The 19116-nt window shown below is 47.7% G+C and overlaps 1 protein-coding gene across 1 annotated transcript in view; it reads left to right on the forward strand.

The window, feature by feature from the left end:
* Window positions 1-2597: 2597 nt before the first annotated feature.
* The window catches only part of LOC139257514 (uncharacterized), a gene marked incomplete at its 3' end in the record, with an annotated part of 89143 nt that continues 72624 nt past the window's right edge, over window positions 2598-19116 (forward strand). Inside the window, exons 1-3 of the mRNA XM_070874513.1 lie at window positions 2598-3161; window positions 14256-14435; window positions 16298-16386. Coding sequence (XP_070730614.1) covers window positions 2711-3161; window positions 14256-14435; window positions 16298-16386 — 720 coding nt within the window. The remainder of the gene's footprint in view (window positions 3162-14255; window positions 14436-16297; window positions 16387-19116) is intronic.

Raw genomic sequence — 19116 nt, forward strand, 5'->3', positions numbered from 1 at the left:
TAAGGAAGACACAAATAACCTTTCGACAATACTAGGGCTCCGAGGGTCAAGCGAGAAGGAGGAACTGAAGGGAATCCTTATCAGTCAGAAAATTGTGTTAGGGAAATAGATGGGATTGAAGGCCGATAAATCCCCAGGGCCTATTAGGCTGCATCCCAGAGTACTTAAGGAAGTGGTCCTCGAAATAGTGGATGCATTGGTGATCACTTTCCAACATTCTATTGACTCTGGATCAGTTCCTATGGACTGGAGGGTAGCTAATGTAACACCACATTTTAAAAAAGGAGTGAGAGAGAAAACAGTGAATTATAGACCGGTTTGCCTGACATCGGTGGTGGGGAAAATGTTGGAATCAATTATTAAAGATGAAATAGCAGCGCATTTGGAAAGCAGTGACAGGATCGGTCCAAGTCAGCATGGATTTATGAAAGGGAAATCATGCTTGACAAATCTTCTAGAATTTTTTGAGGATGTAACTAGTAGAGTGGACAAGGGAGAACCAGTGGATGTGGTGTATTTGGACTTTCAAAAGACTTTTGACATTGTCCCATACAAGAGATTAGTGTGCAAAATTAAAGCACATGGTATTGGGGGTAATGTATTGACGTGGATAAAGAACTGGTTGGCAGACAGGAAGCAGAGAGTCGGAATAAATGGGTACTTTTCAGAATGGCAGACAATGACTAGTGGGGTGCCGCAGGGTTCAGTGCTGGGCCCCCAGCTATTTACAATATACATTAATGATTTAGATGAAGGAATTGAGTGTAATATCTCCAAGTTGATGCAGATGACTCTAAGCTAGGTGGCAGTGTGAGCTGTGAGGAGGATGCTTGGACAGGTTAGTGAGTGGGCAAATGCATGGCAGATGCAGTATAATGTGGATAAATGTGAGGTTATCCACTTGTTAGCAAAAAGAGGAAGGCAGAATATTATCTGAATGGTGACAGATTAGTAAAAGGGGAGGTGCAATGACACCTGGATGTCATGGTACATCAGTCATTGAAACTTGGCAAGCAGGTACAGCAGGCAGTGAAAAATGGCATGTTGGCCTTCATAGCTATAGGATTTGAGTATTGGAGCAGGGAGGTCTTACTGCAGTTGTACAGGGTCTTGATGCGGCAACACCTTGAGTATTGTGTTCAGTTTTGGTCTCCTAATCTGAGGAAGGACATTCTTGCTATTGAGGGAGTGCAGCGAAGGTTCACCAGACTGATTCCCGGGATGGCAGGACTGACATATCAGGAGAGACTGGATCGAGTGGGCTTGTATTCACTGGAGTTTAGAAGAATGAGAGGGGATATCATAGAAACATACAAAATTCTGACAGGATTGGACAGGTTAGAGGCAGGAAGAATGTTCCCGATGCTGGGGTTATAGTCTAAGGATAAGGGGTAAGCCATTTAAGACCGAGATGAGGAGAAACTTCTTCACTCGGAGAGTTGTTAACCTGTGGAATTCTCTACCACAGAAAGTTGTAGAAGCCAGTTCGTTAGATATATTCAAAAGAGAGTTATATATGGCCCTCATGGCTAAAGGGATCAAGGGGTATGGAGGGAAAGCATGAAAGTGATACCAAGGTTGAATGATCAGCCATGATCTTATTGAATGGTGGTGCAGGCTCGAAGGGCCGAATGGCCTACTCCTGCACCTATTTTCTATGTTTCTATATATTGTGAATAGCTGGGGCCCATGCACTGATCCCCGTGGTACCCCACTAGTCACTGCCCGCCACCCTGAAAAAGACCCATTTATTTCTACTCTCTGTTTCCTATCAGTTAACCAATTTTCAATCCATGCCAATACATTACCCCCAATCGTATGTGCTTTAATTTTGCACAATAACCTCTTATGTGGGCACAATAACCTTATAGATTGAATTGGGTGAAGATGGTGACGGTGGGTTCAGATTCAGATTCACCACCTGCCAGAAGAGCAAGGGTCGGGGTGCAATGGCCACCACACGTTAAAAAAATCCACGCATATGCATCTTCCACCCTTGAGGATGTAGTTCAGGTCCTTCATTGAAACACCTGTGAACTCATCCTTTTTTGGCGTTCAAGCAAGTTATCCTCGTTTCGAGGGACTGCCTATGATAAGAACATAAGAATATAAGAAATAGGAAAAGGAGTAGGCCATATGGCCTCTCGAGCCTGCTCCGCCATTCAATAAGATCATGGCTGATCTGATCATGGACTCAGCTCCACTTTCCCGCCCGATCCCCATAACCCCTTATCGTTTAAGAAACTGTCTTAAATTTATTCAATGTCCCATCTTCCACAGCTCTCTGAGGCAGCTTTATCACCCTCAGAGAAATTTCTCCTCATCTCTGTTTTAAATGGGCAGCCCCTTATTCTAAGATCATGCCCTCTAGTTCTAGTCTCCCCTGATGACCTTATAAATGCGTTGTTGTTGTACAATAATGATTTTGGGGGGAGGCGGGGATTGTGTGTATATATTGCTTCATTCCTGAATAAAGTTTTAGCAAAAATATCCATGGCTCTGGTGCTGTTTATTTGGTGATGTTATCATGGTAAGTACTTTCTAAGTCACAGCTGCAATAAGGCTTGGCGGCAAACCACTTCCTGCATCGCAGTGACTGAACCAGGAAATTGTCTCTTCGGGTGCGAGAAAGGCAGAGTGTAAACTGGGTTGTTGAGATCAGACAGTAAATCACCAATCTTAGATCTCTGCTCGATTGTATTGGGTGAAGATGGCGACGGCGGATTCAGATTCAGGCTCACCACTTGCCAGAAGAGTAAGGGTCGACGAGGACGCACATTCTAACTTCACACTGAATTTAAGAGCTGGGAGCTTATCTGTCAGCATCAGCGATAACTTCGTTCGGACTGTTGGCGGGATAATCTGCACAATTGCTAAAGCAGGGGCGAGTGTTCTCGTTCTGAGACAATTGCACTCAATGGGTTTATCCAATACCCTTACAGAATTGGCGGGACTTTATGGCTTGTTCGTGAGAGCAATAAAATCAGGGAGCATCGTAGTTGAGTTTGAGGAAAGCAACCCACTGAGCGAGGACACTTTCAAACTCTTCGTCCAAGAACTCAAGACCAGGCTGCAGGAACTGATGGCCTCTGGTAACTTCTGGATCGAGAGAATTCAAGACCCTGCGAATGCTGGAGCCCCATTGGAGCCACTGGTCTCCGGTAACTCGGTTTATATTCACAGGAGGGGGCTGAACCGTGGCCGGATTTTACGGGGCTATAACCTTGAACAGTCTCTCTGTCTATCTCTCTCCCCCAGTCTCTCTCTCCCTCTCTTCACCCCGCCCCACGCTCGCTTTCTCTTTCTCTCTCCCTCCCTCCCTCCCGACCTCCAACCAGGCTCTGTCTCTCTTTTCTCCTGTCTCCCCCCCAAACCAGGCTCTCTGTCTCCCTTTCCCCCAGTCTATCTCTCTCTCCCCGTGTGTCTCTGTCCTATCCTCCCCCCAGGCTCTCTCGCGCTCTCTCTCTCTCTCCCCCAGTGTGTCCCGCAAGTCCCCGGTTTTCACATCTGCGAAAACCCGGAATTTGCGATTTGTAATTTCAGTTTCACACATCATCCGCATCCGTAGGAAATTGACTTCGGCTGGCGGAGAGCTGGACTGTTTGCTCAGCGAATGCCCATGAAACTCTTACGCCTGGTAACATCAGGCACAGGGTCTCCTTTTACCAGCGTAAGGGTTTTAATAAATATTAAATATAACATTTTAAAAATCACTTAAACAGTCAATAACTTTTCAAATTAGTTTGTTATTTTTGGCCCCTTTAAAAAATGTAAAATTTATTAATAAAAAATTGGAAATTTTTGTTTTAAAAGAAAAGACTAACATTTATATAGCGCCGTTTACGACCACCGGACGTCGCAAAGCACTTTACAGCCAATTAAGTACTTTTGGAATGTAGTCACTGTTGTAAATAAATGTTTAATTTAATTGTATTTTTGTTAATTTTAAACATGTGATTTATTTTTATTTAGATTGTGTGAAAAATTATTTCTGTATTTTCGATTATGCTTATTGGGAATCCGTACGCAAACTAAATCCCCATAAGCATTACGGGAATCCCCTTTGTGATTGGTTGGGCCAGCTCACGTAATTCAGGGTTGCTTGCAAATCGCATGCATCCCTGGGATACATGGGCCTTTAGGCTCTCTCACTTTCTCCTCCCCACCCCCAGGTGCTTTCTCTCTCTCTCGCTCTTCCCCTCCCACTCCAGGCTCTGTCTTCTCTCCCACTCTGTCTCGCTCACTCTCTCCCCTCCCCCCCCCCGCCGCAGACTTTGTTCCCCCGCCCCAGTCTCTCTGTCTATCTCTGTAAAGTCCTGTCCCCTCAGTACAGATTCACACAAGGCATGTAGTGAAGGAAGTCAAGGTCACTCTGGACCTGGACCTGCACCTTTATTTCACAGCTCTGGAATGCTGCACTTGCCTGAGACCTGCCCTTATATACCTGTCTCTTGCAAGTGCACCCCTGGTGGTAAGGTATGCTGGTGGTTACAGGTCATATCTTATTACAGTCATGTATAGCATGTTAGGATACAGTTATATATAATAATGTAAGATACATGACATCACCCTCCCCCAAGACCTTATTGTCTTTATAGGTTCAGTCTCTCAGGTGATCTACGCTCTTGCATGGAGCGTCGGAGTTGTGGTTCAGTTGTTTGCCTTGGTGTCTGTTTTTCTTTGGGTGTGGTTGCTGGTATCTCGCCTGGGCTGTCTGTTTCGATTGGTGTGATTGTTGTTGACTCTCCGGGCTGTCTGTTGGGATTGCCCTTTCCTCAGGTTGTTCCCTCTGTCTGTCCACCAGGTGTGGTGCGAGTTTCACATTGTAGTCTGCCTCTGGTTCTGCAGTGTTGTTGGTAAATCTGCTTTTGACTTGGTCTACATGCCTCCGGCAGGTTTTGCCATTGTTCATTTGTACTACCAGTAGCCTGTTTCCTTCCTTGCCCGTTACTGTCCCTGCAAGCCATTTGGGACCCCTGCCATAGTTTAGTACAAACACTTTGTCCCCTATCTCATTCCATCTCCCCCTCGAATTTCTATCATGGAACTCAGTCAGCTTACGGTGTTTTGCCTCAACGATTTCGTGCATGTCTGGGAGGATTAATGAGAGCCTTGTTTTTAAAGTCCTTTTCATCAACAATTGCGTGGGGGGGATCCCAGTCAATGAGCGGACGAGATCTGTATGCCAGCAGCAGTCGCGACAGGCGACCCTGCAGCGTGGGACCTTGGATTTTAAGCATGCCTTGTTTAATGATTTGCACTGCTCTCTCCACCTGGCCGTTGGAGGCCGGCTTGAACGGTGCCTTCTTGATGTGATTTATGCCGTAGTCAATTATAAAGTCTTGGAATTCTGCGCTGGTGAAGCACGGCCCATTTTTACTGACCAATATGTCCGGGATTCCGTGCGTTGCAAACATGGTTGCGAGGCTCTCCACAGTGGTGGAGGTTGTGCTAGATTTTAAAATGGTGCATTCGATCCACTTTGAAAATGCATCTACAACTACGAGGAACATTTTGCCCATGAATGGGCCCGCATAGTCTACACGCATCCGCGACCACGGTTTGGTAGGCCATGGGCTCAGTGGAGCCTCCTTGGGGGCATTGCTGAGTTGGGCACAAATGGTGCACCTTCGGATGCAGAGATCCAGGTCCGCGTCAATACCAGGCCACCAGACGTGGGATCTGGCTATGGCCTTCATGAGAACAATCCCTGGGTGCTCGCGGTGGAGCTCCCGGACAAATGCCTCTCTGCCTCGCAAAGGCATGACTACTCGGCTGCCCCACATCAGGCAGTCTGCTTGTAGTGATCTCTCATGCATGCGCCTGTGAAAGGGTTTTAATTCCTCGGGGCAGGCATCGCGAGCCTCTGCCCAGTCACCGTAGGACACATCTTTTTACTAAGGATAACGTGGGGTCGCTGGCCGTCCAGGCTCTGATTTGGCGAGCCGTCATGGGCGAACCTGTGGACTCAAAGGCATTGATTGTCATGACTATCTCACAGTCCTGTTCGTCAGACCCTTCCGTGGTCGCCAGGGGTAGCCTGCTGAGCGCGTCGGCACAGTTGTCTGTGCCTTATGGTATAGTCAGTCGTAGGACGCCACCATGAGTGCCCACCGTTGAATTTGCGCCGAGGCGTTGGCGTTTATTGCCTTGCTCTCGGATAGGAGGGGCTTGTGGTCAGTTTCTAACGCGAACTTGGCCCCGAAAAGGTATTGGTGCATCTTTTTGACACCGTACACGCATGCGAACGCCTCCTTCTCTACCATTCCGTACCCGTGCTCCGCCCGCAAAAGTGACCTGGAGGCATAAGCTATGGGTTGTAATTTGCCCGCACTATTGACATGTTGCAAAACGCACCCGACCCCATACGCTGACGCATCGCATGTGAGAACTAGCTTTTTACCTGGGTCAAAGAAAGTCAAAACACTGTTGGAACACAGAAGGTTGCGTGCCTTATTGAAGGCGCGTTCCTGGGTGTGCCCCCAAAACCAATCGCACCCCTTTCTGAGTAGTACGTGGAGAGGCTCCAGCAGCGTGCTTAAGTTCTGCATAAAGTTCCCAAAGTAATTGAGTAGCCCGAGAAAGGCGCGCAGTTCTGAGACATTCCGGGGCCTGGGTGCCAGGCAAATTGCTTCTGTTTTGGACTCTGTTGGGCGGATTCCATCAGCGGCAATCCTTCTGCCCAAAAATTCAACCTCGGGTGCGAGAAACAGGCACTTGCATTTCTTGACTCGTAGGCCTACCCGATCCAACCACTTTAGTCCTTCCTCCAAATTACGGAGATGGGAGACGGTGTCCCTGCCCGTGATAAGTATGTCGTCTTGAAATACAACCGTCCCCGGATGGACTTGAGCAGACTCTCCATGTTGCGCTGGAATATGGCAGCTGCTGACCTGATGCCGAATGGGCATCGATTGTACATGAAAAGGCCTCGATGTGTGTTGATGGTGGTGAGTAGCTTGGATTCCTCGGTCAATTCTTGCGTCATATATGCAGATGTGAGGTCTAATTTTGAGAAAAGTTTACCTTCAGCCAATGTGGCAAATAAGTCCTCCGCTCTGGGCAGCAGGTACTGGTCCTGTCGGGAGACTCTGTTTATGGTAGATTTGTAATCCTTAGAGATTCATACGGATCCATCAGGCTTCATGACTGGGACGATGGGACTTGCCCAGTTGCTAAATTCCACAGGTGATATAATGCCTTCCCGCAGAAGCCTGCCTCGTTCGTGTTCAATCTTTTCCCTCATCACATAGGGTACAGCTCTGGCCTTGTGATGAACTGGTCTAGCATCCTGTGTGATGTAGATTTTGACTTTGGCCCCTTTGAAAGTGCCCACACCTGGCTGAAAGAGATGTTCAAATCGCTTTATAACTGTTGAGCAGGAGGTCCGTTCCTCTAATGACATGGCATGGACATCATCCCATTTCCAGTTTAGTTTTGCCAGCCAGCTTCTCCCCAGCAGTGCTGGGGGGTCTCCGGGGACAATCCACAGGGGAAGTCGGTTCACTGTCCCTTTGTGTGTGACAGAGAGCATGGCGCTGCTGAGGACTGGTACGAATTCTTTGGTATAGGTCCTTAGTGTGGTGTCGACTCTTGTGAGTTTTGGTCTGTCTCTTATGCGGCCACAGTTGTTCAAATTGTTGAGCGCCCATGAGAGATTGACTCGCTCCCGTATCCAACTCCATGTTGACAGATATCCCGTTGAGTAGGACCCTCATCATTATAGGAGGCATCCTGTTGTAGGAGCAGCGGCCACTGATAGTGTTGACCCGCTGTACACCGGTGTCCCGGGTACTGTCCCCACCATCTTCTCGTCCGCTTTCCGACCCATCCGATTCATATGCCAGCCGAGCTGCTGTTTTTTTGCACATGCAGGCCAAATGCCCTGTATATTCACAATTTCTGCAAACAGCCTGCTGAAATCGACATCCCCTTGCTGAATGCCCACCCCCACACCTCCAGCACAGACCTGTTCCATTGTTCAAAGTGTTCCCAAAGAATGGGCTGCGTCTGGCTGATCTTTCTCTTGAGCTTCTCTCAGTTTGTAGTTGATTGCTCGCATTGTGGATTGATGAGGTGTGGCCCTTGATGGCTATTGCCTGCTGTCGAGAACCTGTTCTCCCGGTTTTGTCTGTGTGTGAGGGTAGCAGCTTGTTTAGTGCTGTGAACTTCTTGTTCCAATATTTCGTTAGTTGTCGTACCTGCATTGTAAATCAACCTCGTTGCTTCTTCCTCTACCAAGAATGTCTGTGCGACCAGTGCTGCTGCCTCTAAGGTCAGGTTCTTGGTCTCTATGAGCTTTCGGAATATGCCTGCGTGGCCTATTCCTTCAATGAAAAAGTCTCTCAGCATTTCTCTCCTCAGTTCATCGGAGAACTCGCATAAACTAGCCAACCTCCGAAGTTCTGCCACGAAGTCGGGTCTGCTCTGGCCCACACAGCGTCTGTAGTTGTAGAACCTGTGTCTGGCCATGTGTAGGCTGCTCGCTGGCTTCAGGTGGTCCCTTACCAGTGTGCTCAATTCTTCAAACGACTTGCTTGCTGGTTTCTCGGGTGCCAACAGATCCTTCATTAAAACTTGTTTTCGAGCCACAGCTGGTGAAGAGATGGACTCTTCCCTTGTCTGCCTTATCGTCGCCTAACCAGTCTTTGGTTACAAAGCTTTGCTGGAGCCTATCTATAAAGTCCTCCCAATTGTCTCCCGCATTGTACTTTTCATCTGATCCTTTGTTCGCCATTCTGTGGATTCTGTAATCCCGTAACCCGTCACCATAGTAAAGTCCTGTCCCCTCAGTACAGATTCACACGAGGCATGTAGTGAAGTCAAGGTCACTCTGGACCTGCACCTTTATTTCACAGCTCTGGAATGCTGCACTTGCATGAGACCTGTCCTTATATACCTGTCTCTTGCAAGTGCATCCCTGGTGGTAAGGTATGCTGGTGGTTACAAGTCATATCTTATTACAGTCATGTATAGCATGTTAGGATACAGTTATATATATAATAATGTAAGATACATGACAATCTCTCACTCTCTTTCTCTCTCCCCCAGTCTCTCTCCCTCTCTTTCCCCCCCCCCCCCCCCCCACCACCATCCCCTCCCCCCCTCCTCACCCCAGGCTTGCGCGCTTTCTCTCTCTCTCTCCCCCTGTCTGTTTCTCTCTCTCCCTCCCCCCCGACCTCCCCCCTCTCCCCCCAAACCAGGCACTCTGTCTCCCTTTCCCGCAGTCTATCTCTCTCTCCCCCAGTGTGTCTCTGTCCCCTCCTCGCCCCTCCCCCCGCCCCCAGGCTCTCTCCCTCGCTCTCTCCGCCTGTCTGTCTCTCTACCCCAGTCTCTCTCCGTCCGCCAGTTTCTCCCTCTCTCTCCCCCCCCCTCCCCACCCCAACCAGGCTGTCTTTCTCCTTTCCTCCCCCCCCCCCCCAAAAGCACTCCATCTCTCTCCCTCAGTCTCTTCCCCCCCCCCCCCCCCACCCGTGTCTCTCTCTCTCTCTCTCTCCCCCCCCCTCTCCCCGTCTCTTCCTACCCCCCCCCCGCCCCCGCCCAGACACACACTCTTTCTCTCCCAGGCTCTCTCTTCGCCCCCCCCCCCCCCCCGCCCAGGCTTCCTCTTTCGCCCCAGGCTCTCTCTCCACACCTGTCCTTCTGTCTCTCTCTCACTCTCTTTCCTCTCTCTCTCTCCCCCTCCCTCTTTCCCCCCCCCCCCCCCACTGCCCAGTATGTCTCTCTCCCCCGCCCCGTCTCTCTCTCTATCTCCCTCCCCCACCCACCCCCCCATTTCCTCCCTCCCCACCCCCAGACTTTCTCTCTCTCTCCGCCACGCCCCACCCAGGGTTCGTTGTCTCTCTTTCCCAGCCTGTCTGATCTCTCTCTCTCTCTCTCTCTCTTCCCCCTGCCTGTTTTTCTCTCTCTTCCACATCTCTCTCTCTCCCTCCCCCCTCTCCTGCAGACTCTGTCTCTCCTTCCCCGTGTCTCTCTCTCTCTCTCCTCCCCCCCGCCCCAGGTGCGCGCCGCTCTCTCTCTCCTCTCTCTCCCCCCACGCCATCCCCAAGCTCTCTCGCTCTCTCTCCCCCTCCAGGCTCACATTTGCCGCCCCACCCTCCCTCAGGTTCTCTCTCTCCCCCTCCCCCCCACCACAGACTGTCTCTCTTCATCCACCCCTTCCCCCCCAGGTGCTCTCTTTCTCACTTTCTCCCTCTCTCTTCCCCCTCCCCACCCCCAAAGCGCTCTGTCTCTCTCTCTCTCTCTCCACTAGTCTCTACCCCCCCCACCCCCGCCATTTCTCTCTCTTCTCTCTCTTCCCCTCGTCTCTCTCTCTCTCTCTCTTCTCCCCTTCCCCCCCCCTCAGACTTTCTCTCTCTCTTCTCCCCCTTCCCTCTCTCCTCCCCCTTCCCTCCCAGACGCTCTCTCTTTTTCTCTCTCTCTCTCCCTCTTCCCCCCCCTAGTCTCTTTCTCCCCCAAGGCTCTCACCCCTTCGGCTCTCTTCCAACCCCCCACACTTTCTCTTCCTCCCCCGCCCCCCCCCCCCATATCACCCCCCCCCCCCCCCCCGCAGGTTCGCTGTCTCTCCTCTCTCCCCCAATCTCTCTCTCTCTCTCTCTTTCTCCCTCTTTCCCCACCCCCCCCAGACGTTCTCGCTCTCTCTCCCCTTCCCCCCCCCCAGGCGCGTTCTCTCCCTTTCTCTCTCTCTCTCTCCCTCAGTGTCTCGTTCTCTCTTTCTCCCCCCCCACCTCAGGCTCTCTCTCTCTCTCTCTCTCTCTCTCTCTCTCTCTCTCTCTCTCTCTCTCTCTCTCTCTCTCTCTCTCTCTCTCTCTCTCTCTCTCTCTTCCCACCCCCACCGCCCGCCTGCCCCAGGCGCCCTCTCTCTCTCCTCCTCTCTCTCTCTTCCCCCTCAGACGCTCTCTTTCTCGCTCCCTCTCTCCCCCCAGTCTCTCTCTCTCTCGCTCTTTCCCCCCCCCCAGAGGCTCTCTGACTCTTCACCCACCGCCCCCCCCCCCCCCCCAGGCTCTCTTTCCCCTCCCCGCCACCCCCCCCGGCTCTCTTCCACTCACCTCTCCCCCCACCCCAGGCTCTCTTTCCTCCCCCCCCCCCCCACCTTCCAGGCTCTCTGTCTCTCTCTCTCTATCCTCCCCCGCCCCAGGCTATCTCTTCTCCCCAGGCTCTCTCTCTCTCTCTCTCTCTCCTCCCCTGCTCTCTTATCCTTCCACCTCCCTTGCTATCTTATCCTTCCACCTCCCTCTCGGCCCCCTCGCCGAGCTTGTGCCGGAGCAGAGAAAAGACAAGTCAACAGTCTCAGGCCTCAGCCCCTTCAATGACAATAAAGCAACACCATAGTGACCACTGGAACCTGGATGGTGATGCTATTAGCAAGTCTTTCACTATCCCATGTTCCTAATCGCTTTCTGCACTCCTGTGGAGTGAATGGTTTGGGGCCGACGGAGGACGGGGGCGGAGCTTGACAGACACATGCGCATTCGCAGAACTCAGCCTCCGATTTTTGCTGAGTCTAATGGCCTGCACCGCCCACCCACGCCCACTACATTTTCATGAAATTCGCGCTGGAGGATCTCAGCGGCAGCGGGCTGTAAAATATGAAGGGCCGCCCGAATACCGCCAAGAAACAGTCATCATCAATTTCGGGCTCTTAAACATTCTGATCAGAGTTCTAGTTTAACGTTACCATTATGTACAAGATATTTTACTGGATACTGACATCAGTCACCACGAGTGACTGTTGTATGCCATGTGGCTGTAAGATATTTAATTCTGTCACCAGGTTGCTGGGAGGTCCCCCTCTCTCCATCTCCCACTTCCAGCAGCTCTCCACCTCCGCTTAATTCCAGAGCATCCTGCTCTGCTGGCATCAAATGTAGTGTAAATTGAAGGGCCACCTCTGGTTCTCAGTCTCTCCCTGTTGTTTTGTGCTCTCTGCAAGAAGGGAAAGAAAGAAGCGAAAGATGGAATGAGTGTAGGGATGAATGTGCTACATCTGTAGAGGGTGACTATGAAGGACTCAAATGGCCTCCTTCTGTGGCATTACTTTCTATGATTGCATTAGGATGAGGGGGAGTGTTGAGAATGGATACAGAAGGATTGTAAATGTGGCAGAGGGATGGAGATAGGAAATCATGGGAAAATAGCTAAAGAAATGTCAAGATGCAGACATTGCAGAATCGACAGAAAAAAAGGGGGTTACTGAGAGTTGAGGTTAAACACAGGTCACGGGAAAGAAAAAGCAATCACAGATAGGAGAAGGTAACGTAATGGTTTTCACTAATAAGGAGGGGAGAATAACGTAATGCTTTTTACTGATAAGAGGGAAATAGGTTTTACTGATAAAGAAGAAGAATTTAATGAGGCTATAAACAAGCTGACCTCGGGGCCAGCTCTAATTAGGAGTCCTCCTCGCCTGCCATTGAACATACTCGGCGGGGGGGGGGGGGGGGGCGGGGGAAGAAAAGGAGTGGACAGACCAAGTGCTGATCAAATGTGTTATGTTTTGAAAATGTATAACTACTGTGCTTTTCGCACTGTAAAGGGGCTTGTCCAGAGGAAGGTAAACAGGCTCTGATTGAGAGTGTTCCTTTGTCTTGACAAGTCCCGGCCGGAGAATCTTCAATAAAGGTCTTTTACAGAAAATGCAAGAAGGTGTTCGCGTCAGTGTATTCGCTGAAACAGATTGAGGGAAAAAGAATCCATATTAACAGTGTCAGTGGTGGGCAGTCAGATGGGGATGTGAGTAGATGCATAGAGACTGAGCGATGGATGCACCAAGGTAGGTTGGTGTGAGGAGTGACGGTGCAGGAGTAGGCTTGGGAAGGCAGAGTGACACGCACATGAGGATGTAGTTGAATGTGGCATTCCACTCATTTTTCCTGACTACATGAGATCATTCAAACTCTTTCTGCATTGAATCCAGGAGTGGCTGCTCACTTCTTGTACAATCTCCAGCCATGCTCTCTTTATTTCAGTGGCTGGCCTCTTGCTGCCGTCACCAGGGAAGAGGTCCTCCTTCCTTTACCTCACTACCAGAGGAGAATGCCCAGGGAGGAATCAAAGATCCTGGGTGCAGCCTTCTGGTGCTGAGACTGCATCGCTGCCTCTAAATGATTGTACCCTCACAGTCAAAGTCGAACTACTCACTGTAACACCGATAGGCACCTCTGGACCGCCACCAACAGCCTCCAGCTCTCGTCTGTCAACTGCCGCTGAAGTCGAGTCATCCATGACATCATCACACCTGCTCCATTTAGTTGGCTGGGAAACCCACATGGCTCAGTCAAGTGACCTAAGTAAGTTAAAGATGCAGTGGAAAGCGCACTGATTGACCGTTCGTGATGGCGATTCGCTAGCGTGCAGCCGCTCCCCCCCACCCCCCCCCCTCACACCCCCACACTTGAACCCACTCACAAGTAAAAATTCTGCTGAGTGAGTTGTGAGATGTTTTATTAGTTACCAAGACAGATGAACTAATTGTTTATTCTATACAGTTTTTGGGGAAACAATTTCAAAACCTGTCATTTTAACCACCTTTCATCTCAGTCTCTTCTTTAAAAACATAAATACATTTTGCTTTAAAATGCACCCTTAAATAGGAGTCTTTTTTCCAAATCCTTTTTGTGAGAAATGTTCACAAATCCTGAAATGTGACATTCTGCCATTCTTGCATGCAAATCTCACTACCTCGCACTTTGCTGCATTAAAATACAAGAGGTAGAATTTCCACTGAGTTGTCCCAATCTCCTATTGTAAATTCGGAAAATTGATGAAAACCCTGGAGAAACCGCCATATATGCAGTTTCTCCAGAATTTCCAATGATCTTCCGCCAAAGCAACGGTGATTGGAAAAGTCCAATGGAAATCCTGCCGCACGCGTCCTTTTTAAAATGGGGCTGATCTGTGCTCACAATCTCTTGGCCGGAAGCCACACCTGAACAGCATAAGGTCTGAGCCTGGCCAGGAAGTGTCAGCAATATTGAGCTTTGTCTATATTGTGCAGTAACGTTGAGCTGTGATGTACAATTCGTCAGGCTTGAAACAGGGATTAGATGTTCATTGCCTCACCACTGCAGTTGGCTAGATTTGTGATAACAGCTAGGGATGCATTGCAAGCCCAAACCTCGACTGGACTGCAAAATTAGCTCTTAATAGCCTTAATCTTTTGCAGATTGTGGTGATCATCAACTTTTATTGCGTGTGAGTTTAAGAGGTCTGTTTAATTGGGTCTGTTTAAATCTATGTTCACTTTTTTTTTGTAGATGTGGATTTTGCACAGCACATTCTGAAAACTATTTATCGTGAACTTGAAGATAAAGTGAAAACTTTATCAAGCAAAACAGTGGATTGGCTTGGCATCAGAGATACTACAGGAGACATCAACTGCCTTATTAAGGAATTTGAAGAAAACCATACTAAGATTTCCATGCTGTCACAAAATGGTAAATAAAATTCAAGTCAAATGTTCTCAGTATCTTCTACACCTGAAACAACCAGTATTTTGTTATAAAGGAATATGCAATTAGTTAGTGCAAAATAATAAATGTTGAAATTATTTGGCAAAATAAATCCTTAAATAAAGCAAGGATTGCTACAAAAAAACCTTGAAATTAAGAAAATAAAGAACTGGTACATACAGTTCAAAAATACTTCATTGTCTGTAAAGCGCTTTGGAACTTCCCCTGAAGTTATGAAAGGTGCTGTATAAATGCAAGTTGTTCTTTCTTTGTTTCCTTCCATTCTATTTAATTTATTTAATCTCCAAATGGAGTTGGATGTATGAATATAAGTACGGTAAAGAGAAATGACCCAATCACTTCTCATGGCAGGGAGATTAATGTTATTTGCAAAGTTTACATATCTGGTCAACATAAAAATACATGTAGCATTCCATCACATTCACATTTTACCAATCTAGGTTAGCCATGATATATATAAGGTTACGTTGCCCGAGACATCATGCCATTAGCAGTGATTTTCTGATAAGCCTCCTGCTGCGTGCGAGACATGGTTAGTGATGTCGGGTCAAAGAAGATTTTGCCCAAAAGATCACAGGATACTCAAATTCACAAATGCATGTTACTCATCATATAGATGGTTGGGTGAAATTACTATGTATTAGCAGACAGAGGACTCTTTTTGGCAGATGGAGACTGGGTCATGCACTGATCGATAGATAAGGGTGGCAGAAAGGTTGTTTGGAGTTTGATGCGGTGTTTGAGCAGGAAGTCAGGGACTGCTGGTTCTCTGTGGCGCTTGGTCTTCCTAGGATGGGAGGACTTTGGTGGGACAATAGGGTGTGTTTGCAGAACTGGGCTCACGGCTTTAGGCACTTTTCTAGCCTCAGACACACTTTTTTTTCAAAATTTCTTTATGTATTAATCTACTTAAATTTTTTAAAAATTCCCTCACACGTTACTAAAATAAGAAATTCACATCCTTTGCGTCTCCCGTTAGTGCCTCTGAGGGGACAACAGGGCACCACCGACTGAGAGTACCGATGTCCGCGAAATTCCCATTGAGGTTTGAGGTGGCGGTAACCCCATGCGCCACGATATCCTGCGCGCAGATATCGTGACGTCATCGTGCTCGCATCACCCCAGTAACACCCTGTACCCGAACTTCACCTCCGTTTCCGCCCCCTGCAGCATTGCCGCGCGTCAACACTGGCAGCTGCAGGCGGCGTAGTCAGGGAGGTCTGCCGCTTGGGGAGCGATATATAATGAACATTTTTTTTTTACCCCTTAGATTGAGTTTGCATCATCTTGATGTATCGCGATTGATCAGTCCTGCACTCTGTTAGAGTGCTTGGGGCTGATCGTCGCGGATCGTAGCTGCTGTCAGTGACGAGGGACCTCAACTTCATGCAGAGCCTGCAGCGATGGCCCTTCCCTTTAAGGGAGGGAAGGAGCCTTTGTTCCCGGCAGCGCTTCCCTCGACATTGGGCACCGCTGCACTGCTACTGCCCCTCTTGCCGGCTTTAGAGCTCCAAGGGAAGTGGTAGCGCTTGATTTGGCAGTCCACTTACTTCCTGGTACACTAAACCAGAAGTTCCCGTCGGAATCCCTTGCGTACTTTTTTGCGCTACCGCAATTTCTCCCCCCAATATTTCTTGTGATTCTATTTGCTTACCACAAATAATAGTAGAACAGCCGTTAATCCATTTCTTACTTAAATGTCTTGTTGGTTGTGTAGTAAACATCAACAGTATGATGGTTGGTCAGATATGTTAGTGCATAGATGACACTGTTAGATATGTAAATAGCTTCATTAAACATTCTAAATCAATTGTTTTATTCAACAGGAAAAGGAAAAAGTTTCATACTGAATCTTCTTCTGTGTCTGACAGCTGACCGTGATGAGGAATACAAGCAAAACAATATGTATTTGAAGGTAGTGGTCACCTTTTTAATGTGTAGGCAACAAAATGTGATTAAATTATAAAAAGACAATTTGAAAATGTAATGTAATAATTGTGCTTTGATGTATGTACACATGTGTCGTGACGTGAGATAAAAATAACAGGTCCTGAACATCACATGTGGGTGCTCCCCTACGTTAGATATAGAATGATGGAAATGACACTTACCCCAGAGGACAGAAAGTCTCATTTCTGTCTTCATATGATTTGTTGACTCAGTTGCTTTTATTGCAAGATTCTTTGTTCTTGCCTGAGTAAACATTCAGAAGCAATCTCAACATGCAATTGCTTTTTTGTCAGATCATCATAGAACATCACAGTACTAAATCTAACATAACATAAAAATATAAGACCCTGCCACTATTCCATACAAACTTCACTAACTGTCCATAAACAGCCCCACTCCAGAGACTTGAGCACGTAATGTAGGCTGGCACTTCAGTGTAGTACTGAGGTGCCAAGTGTTGTCGTGTGGATGTGATTTTAAACTGAGGGCCTGTCTACCCTCTCAGGTGAATATAAAATATCCCATGGCACTATTCAAAGAAGAGCAGGGGTGTTATCCCAATGTCCTCCCCAACATTAATCCCTCAACAAACATCAATACTAAACAGTTTATCTGGGCATTTCTCTGATTGGCGTTTGTTGGGGCCTTACTGTGCGCGTTGGCTGCTGTGTTTCCTCATATTACAACAGCAATTTCACTTCAACAAGTACTTTGGCTGTGAAGTGCTTTAGGATATCCTGAAGTTGTAAAAGATGCAATATAAATGCAAGTTCTTTCTTTAACTGATAATCTCTTTCAACTACAAGCAGTATGGGTTCATTGCCATCTTGAGCCTGTATGTGTGTTTATGACTGAATCACACTATCTCAGATTGTCCCTCCAGAGTGAGAAAAATAAAGACTGTCCTTAGACCCTGCTCCCTTCATTATGCGATTTGTGGATTGGCTTGCTGAGCTGCCAATCAAAGTTACCAGCTTGAATAAGAAGCGGCCTTGTTGCAGAAGTATCCAGCACCTATATGTCTTGTCAGTTAAACTCCCTGCCAAGCACATTGCCCAGAATTTGCTGGATTGGGACATCTCGCTATATGCGCCATGAATTGTATTTTTTCCTCACCAATCAGCTCTAATTATTTTTGTCACAAAATGCTGGAAGTGCGAATGAAAATGAAGGAAATGGGACATCTGGGACCTTGGTGAGTGACGGGACCAATAGTCTATTTCCTTAACCAAGACATTTAGGGATAGAGAAAGAAACAGAGCGAATGACAGAGGAGGAAGTAGTGTGAATTCGAGTCAGATTAGATGCAGAAAGAGAAATAAAGAGAAAGATTGGATTAAAAGAGAGAAATAAGGGAGACAGAAAGCAAAAGTAAGAAAAACATTTAATTTAAAATTGAAAAAAACCTCTAGGAATAATTTCTTATCTGCAGTGAGACGTCACAGTTTCAGTTGTTCCCTTTCTGAGTCTCCAAGATTGAATTGCATGTCAGGAACCATAAATCACCGCATTAACAGAGTGTAGACGTTGTTGAAGCCCTAGCTTTCTGTGGCGAGTTTAATTTGTATTTTCTGCGCAAATCCAGCAATTTCTTGACACTCATGAGGAAGTTGATGGTGAGCTCTTGCTTTTGCGAGGCTAACGTGGAACATTGCAAATCGGCAGCAATTTGTGGTGATTCATAACTCACAGCATCCTTCCTCACCACAAATTTCTATGTGTTTAAACGGAGTAACGACAGTATGCATCGTGAACTCGTCTTTATTTTCCCTAGATATTCTGGGCCATCGAATTAAAATACAATCTATATAATGGTGGCAATTGCTCACATCTCAAAGCTAAATTTGCATGTAAAAGTAAACAATATGATATTTATGATGGCTGGTGTCTCTAGTATCCCACTTAGAAAACTTCCTAATCGATATTCTAAAGAGCTTGTGCATCTCTGGGAGATAATCTTTATAAAATAAATCTGACCATATATCAATAACGTAACCTAAATTAAAACAAAACCATTTCTAGGCCTTATAGGTAAAAGTCCCAAAAAGTTACATTAAATTTTATGATTGTGTGCTTACGATGCTGGGAATGTATATTGGGAATTTATATATACACTCACCACAATTTTCTATTCATTGCAATTTTGGATAGAAAATCGTGAATCGTGCCCATGTGAATTCCTTTTATGCATTGTCAGCAGGTGAGACTCTGTGCCGGGAGTGCATAATCATCAAACTGGTCCTAATAAAGCGGTATAGATATATGGTGGCCGAAATTGCCCCTCTTCTTAAGGCCTGTTGCCACCGCAAATTGGCGGCCAAGCTTCGGAGTGGAGAAGCCGCTGATAACCCAATTGCCCTTCCGAGGTTTCCTGGCCGTGCCCTGATCCCCTCCTTACCGCTCTGCTGACGCCGATCCGTGTTAAATGCGCCACCACTGTGCACAAAGCCGATCTACCCCCTCCCCGACGGCGAAATTTCGCTCTGAAAATCTTCTGCCCGCCTGACGGTGCCAAAATCTGTTTTTTCCTGGTGGTCCAGTGAGGCTGTGGCCTTCTGCAAAGCGGTGCAGCTTCCCTTAAAGGGGAGAATGCACTGCCGCTGCCGCCATGTTTTTTTTTGTCAGCCGACTGCTATGTCGGCCTGACAATTATGCTCCCAGGTTCGACCGGGCCGCAAACAGGCAGCCTGTCACC

The sequence above is a fragment of the Pristiophorus japonicus genome, unplaced genomic scaffold, assembly GCF_044704955.1.
Source record: "Pristiophorus japonicus isolate sPriJap1 unplaced genomic scaffold, sPriJap1.hap1 HAP1_SCAFFOLD_858, whole genome shotgun sequence".
NCBI lineage: Eukaryota > Metazoa > Chordata > Chondrichthyes > Pristiophoridae > Pristiophorus > Pristiophorus japonicus.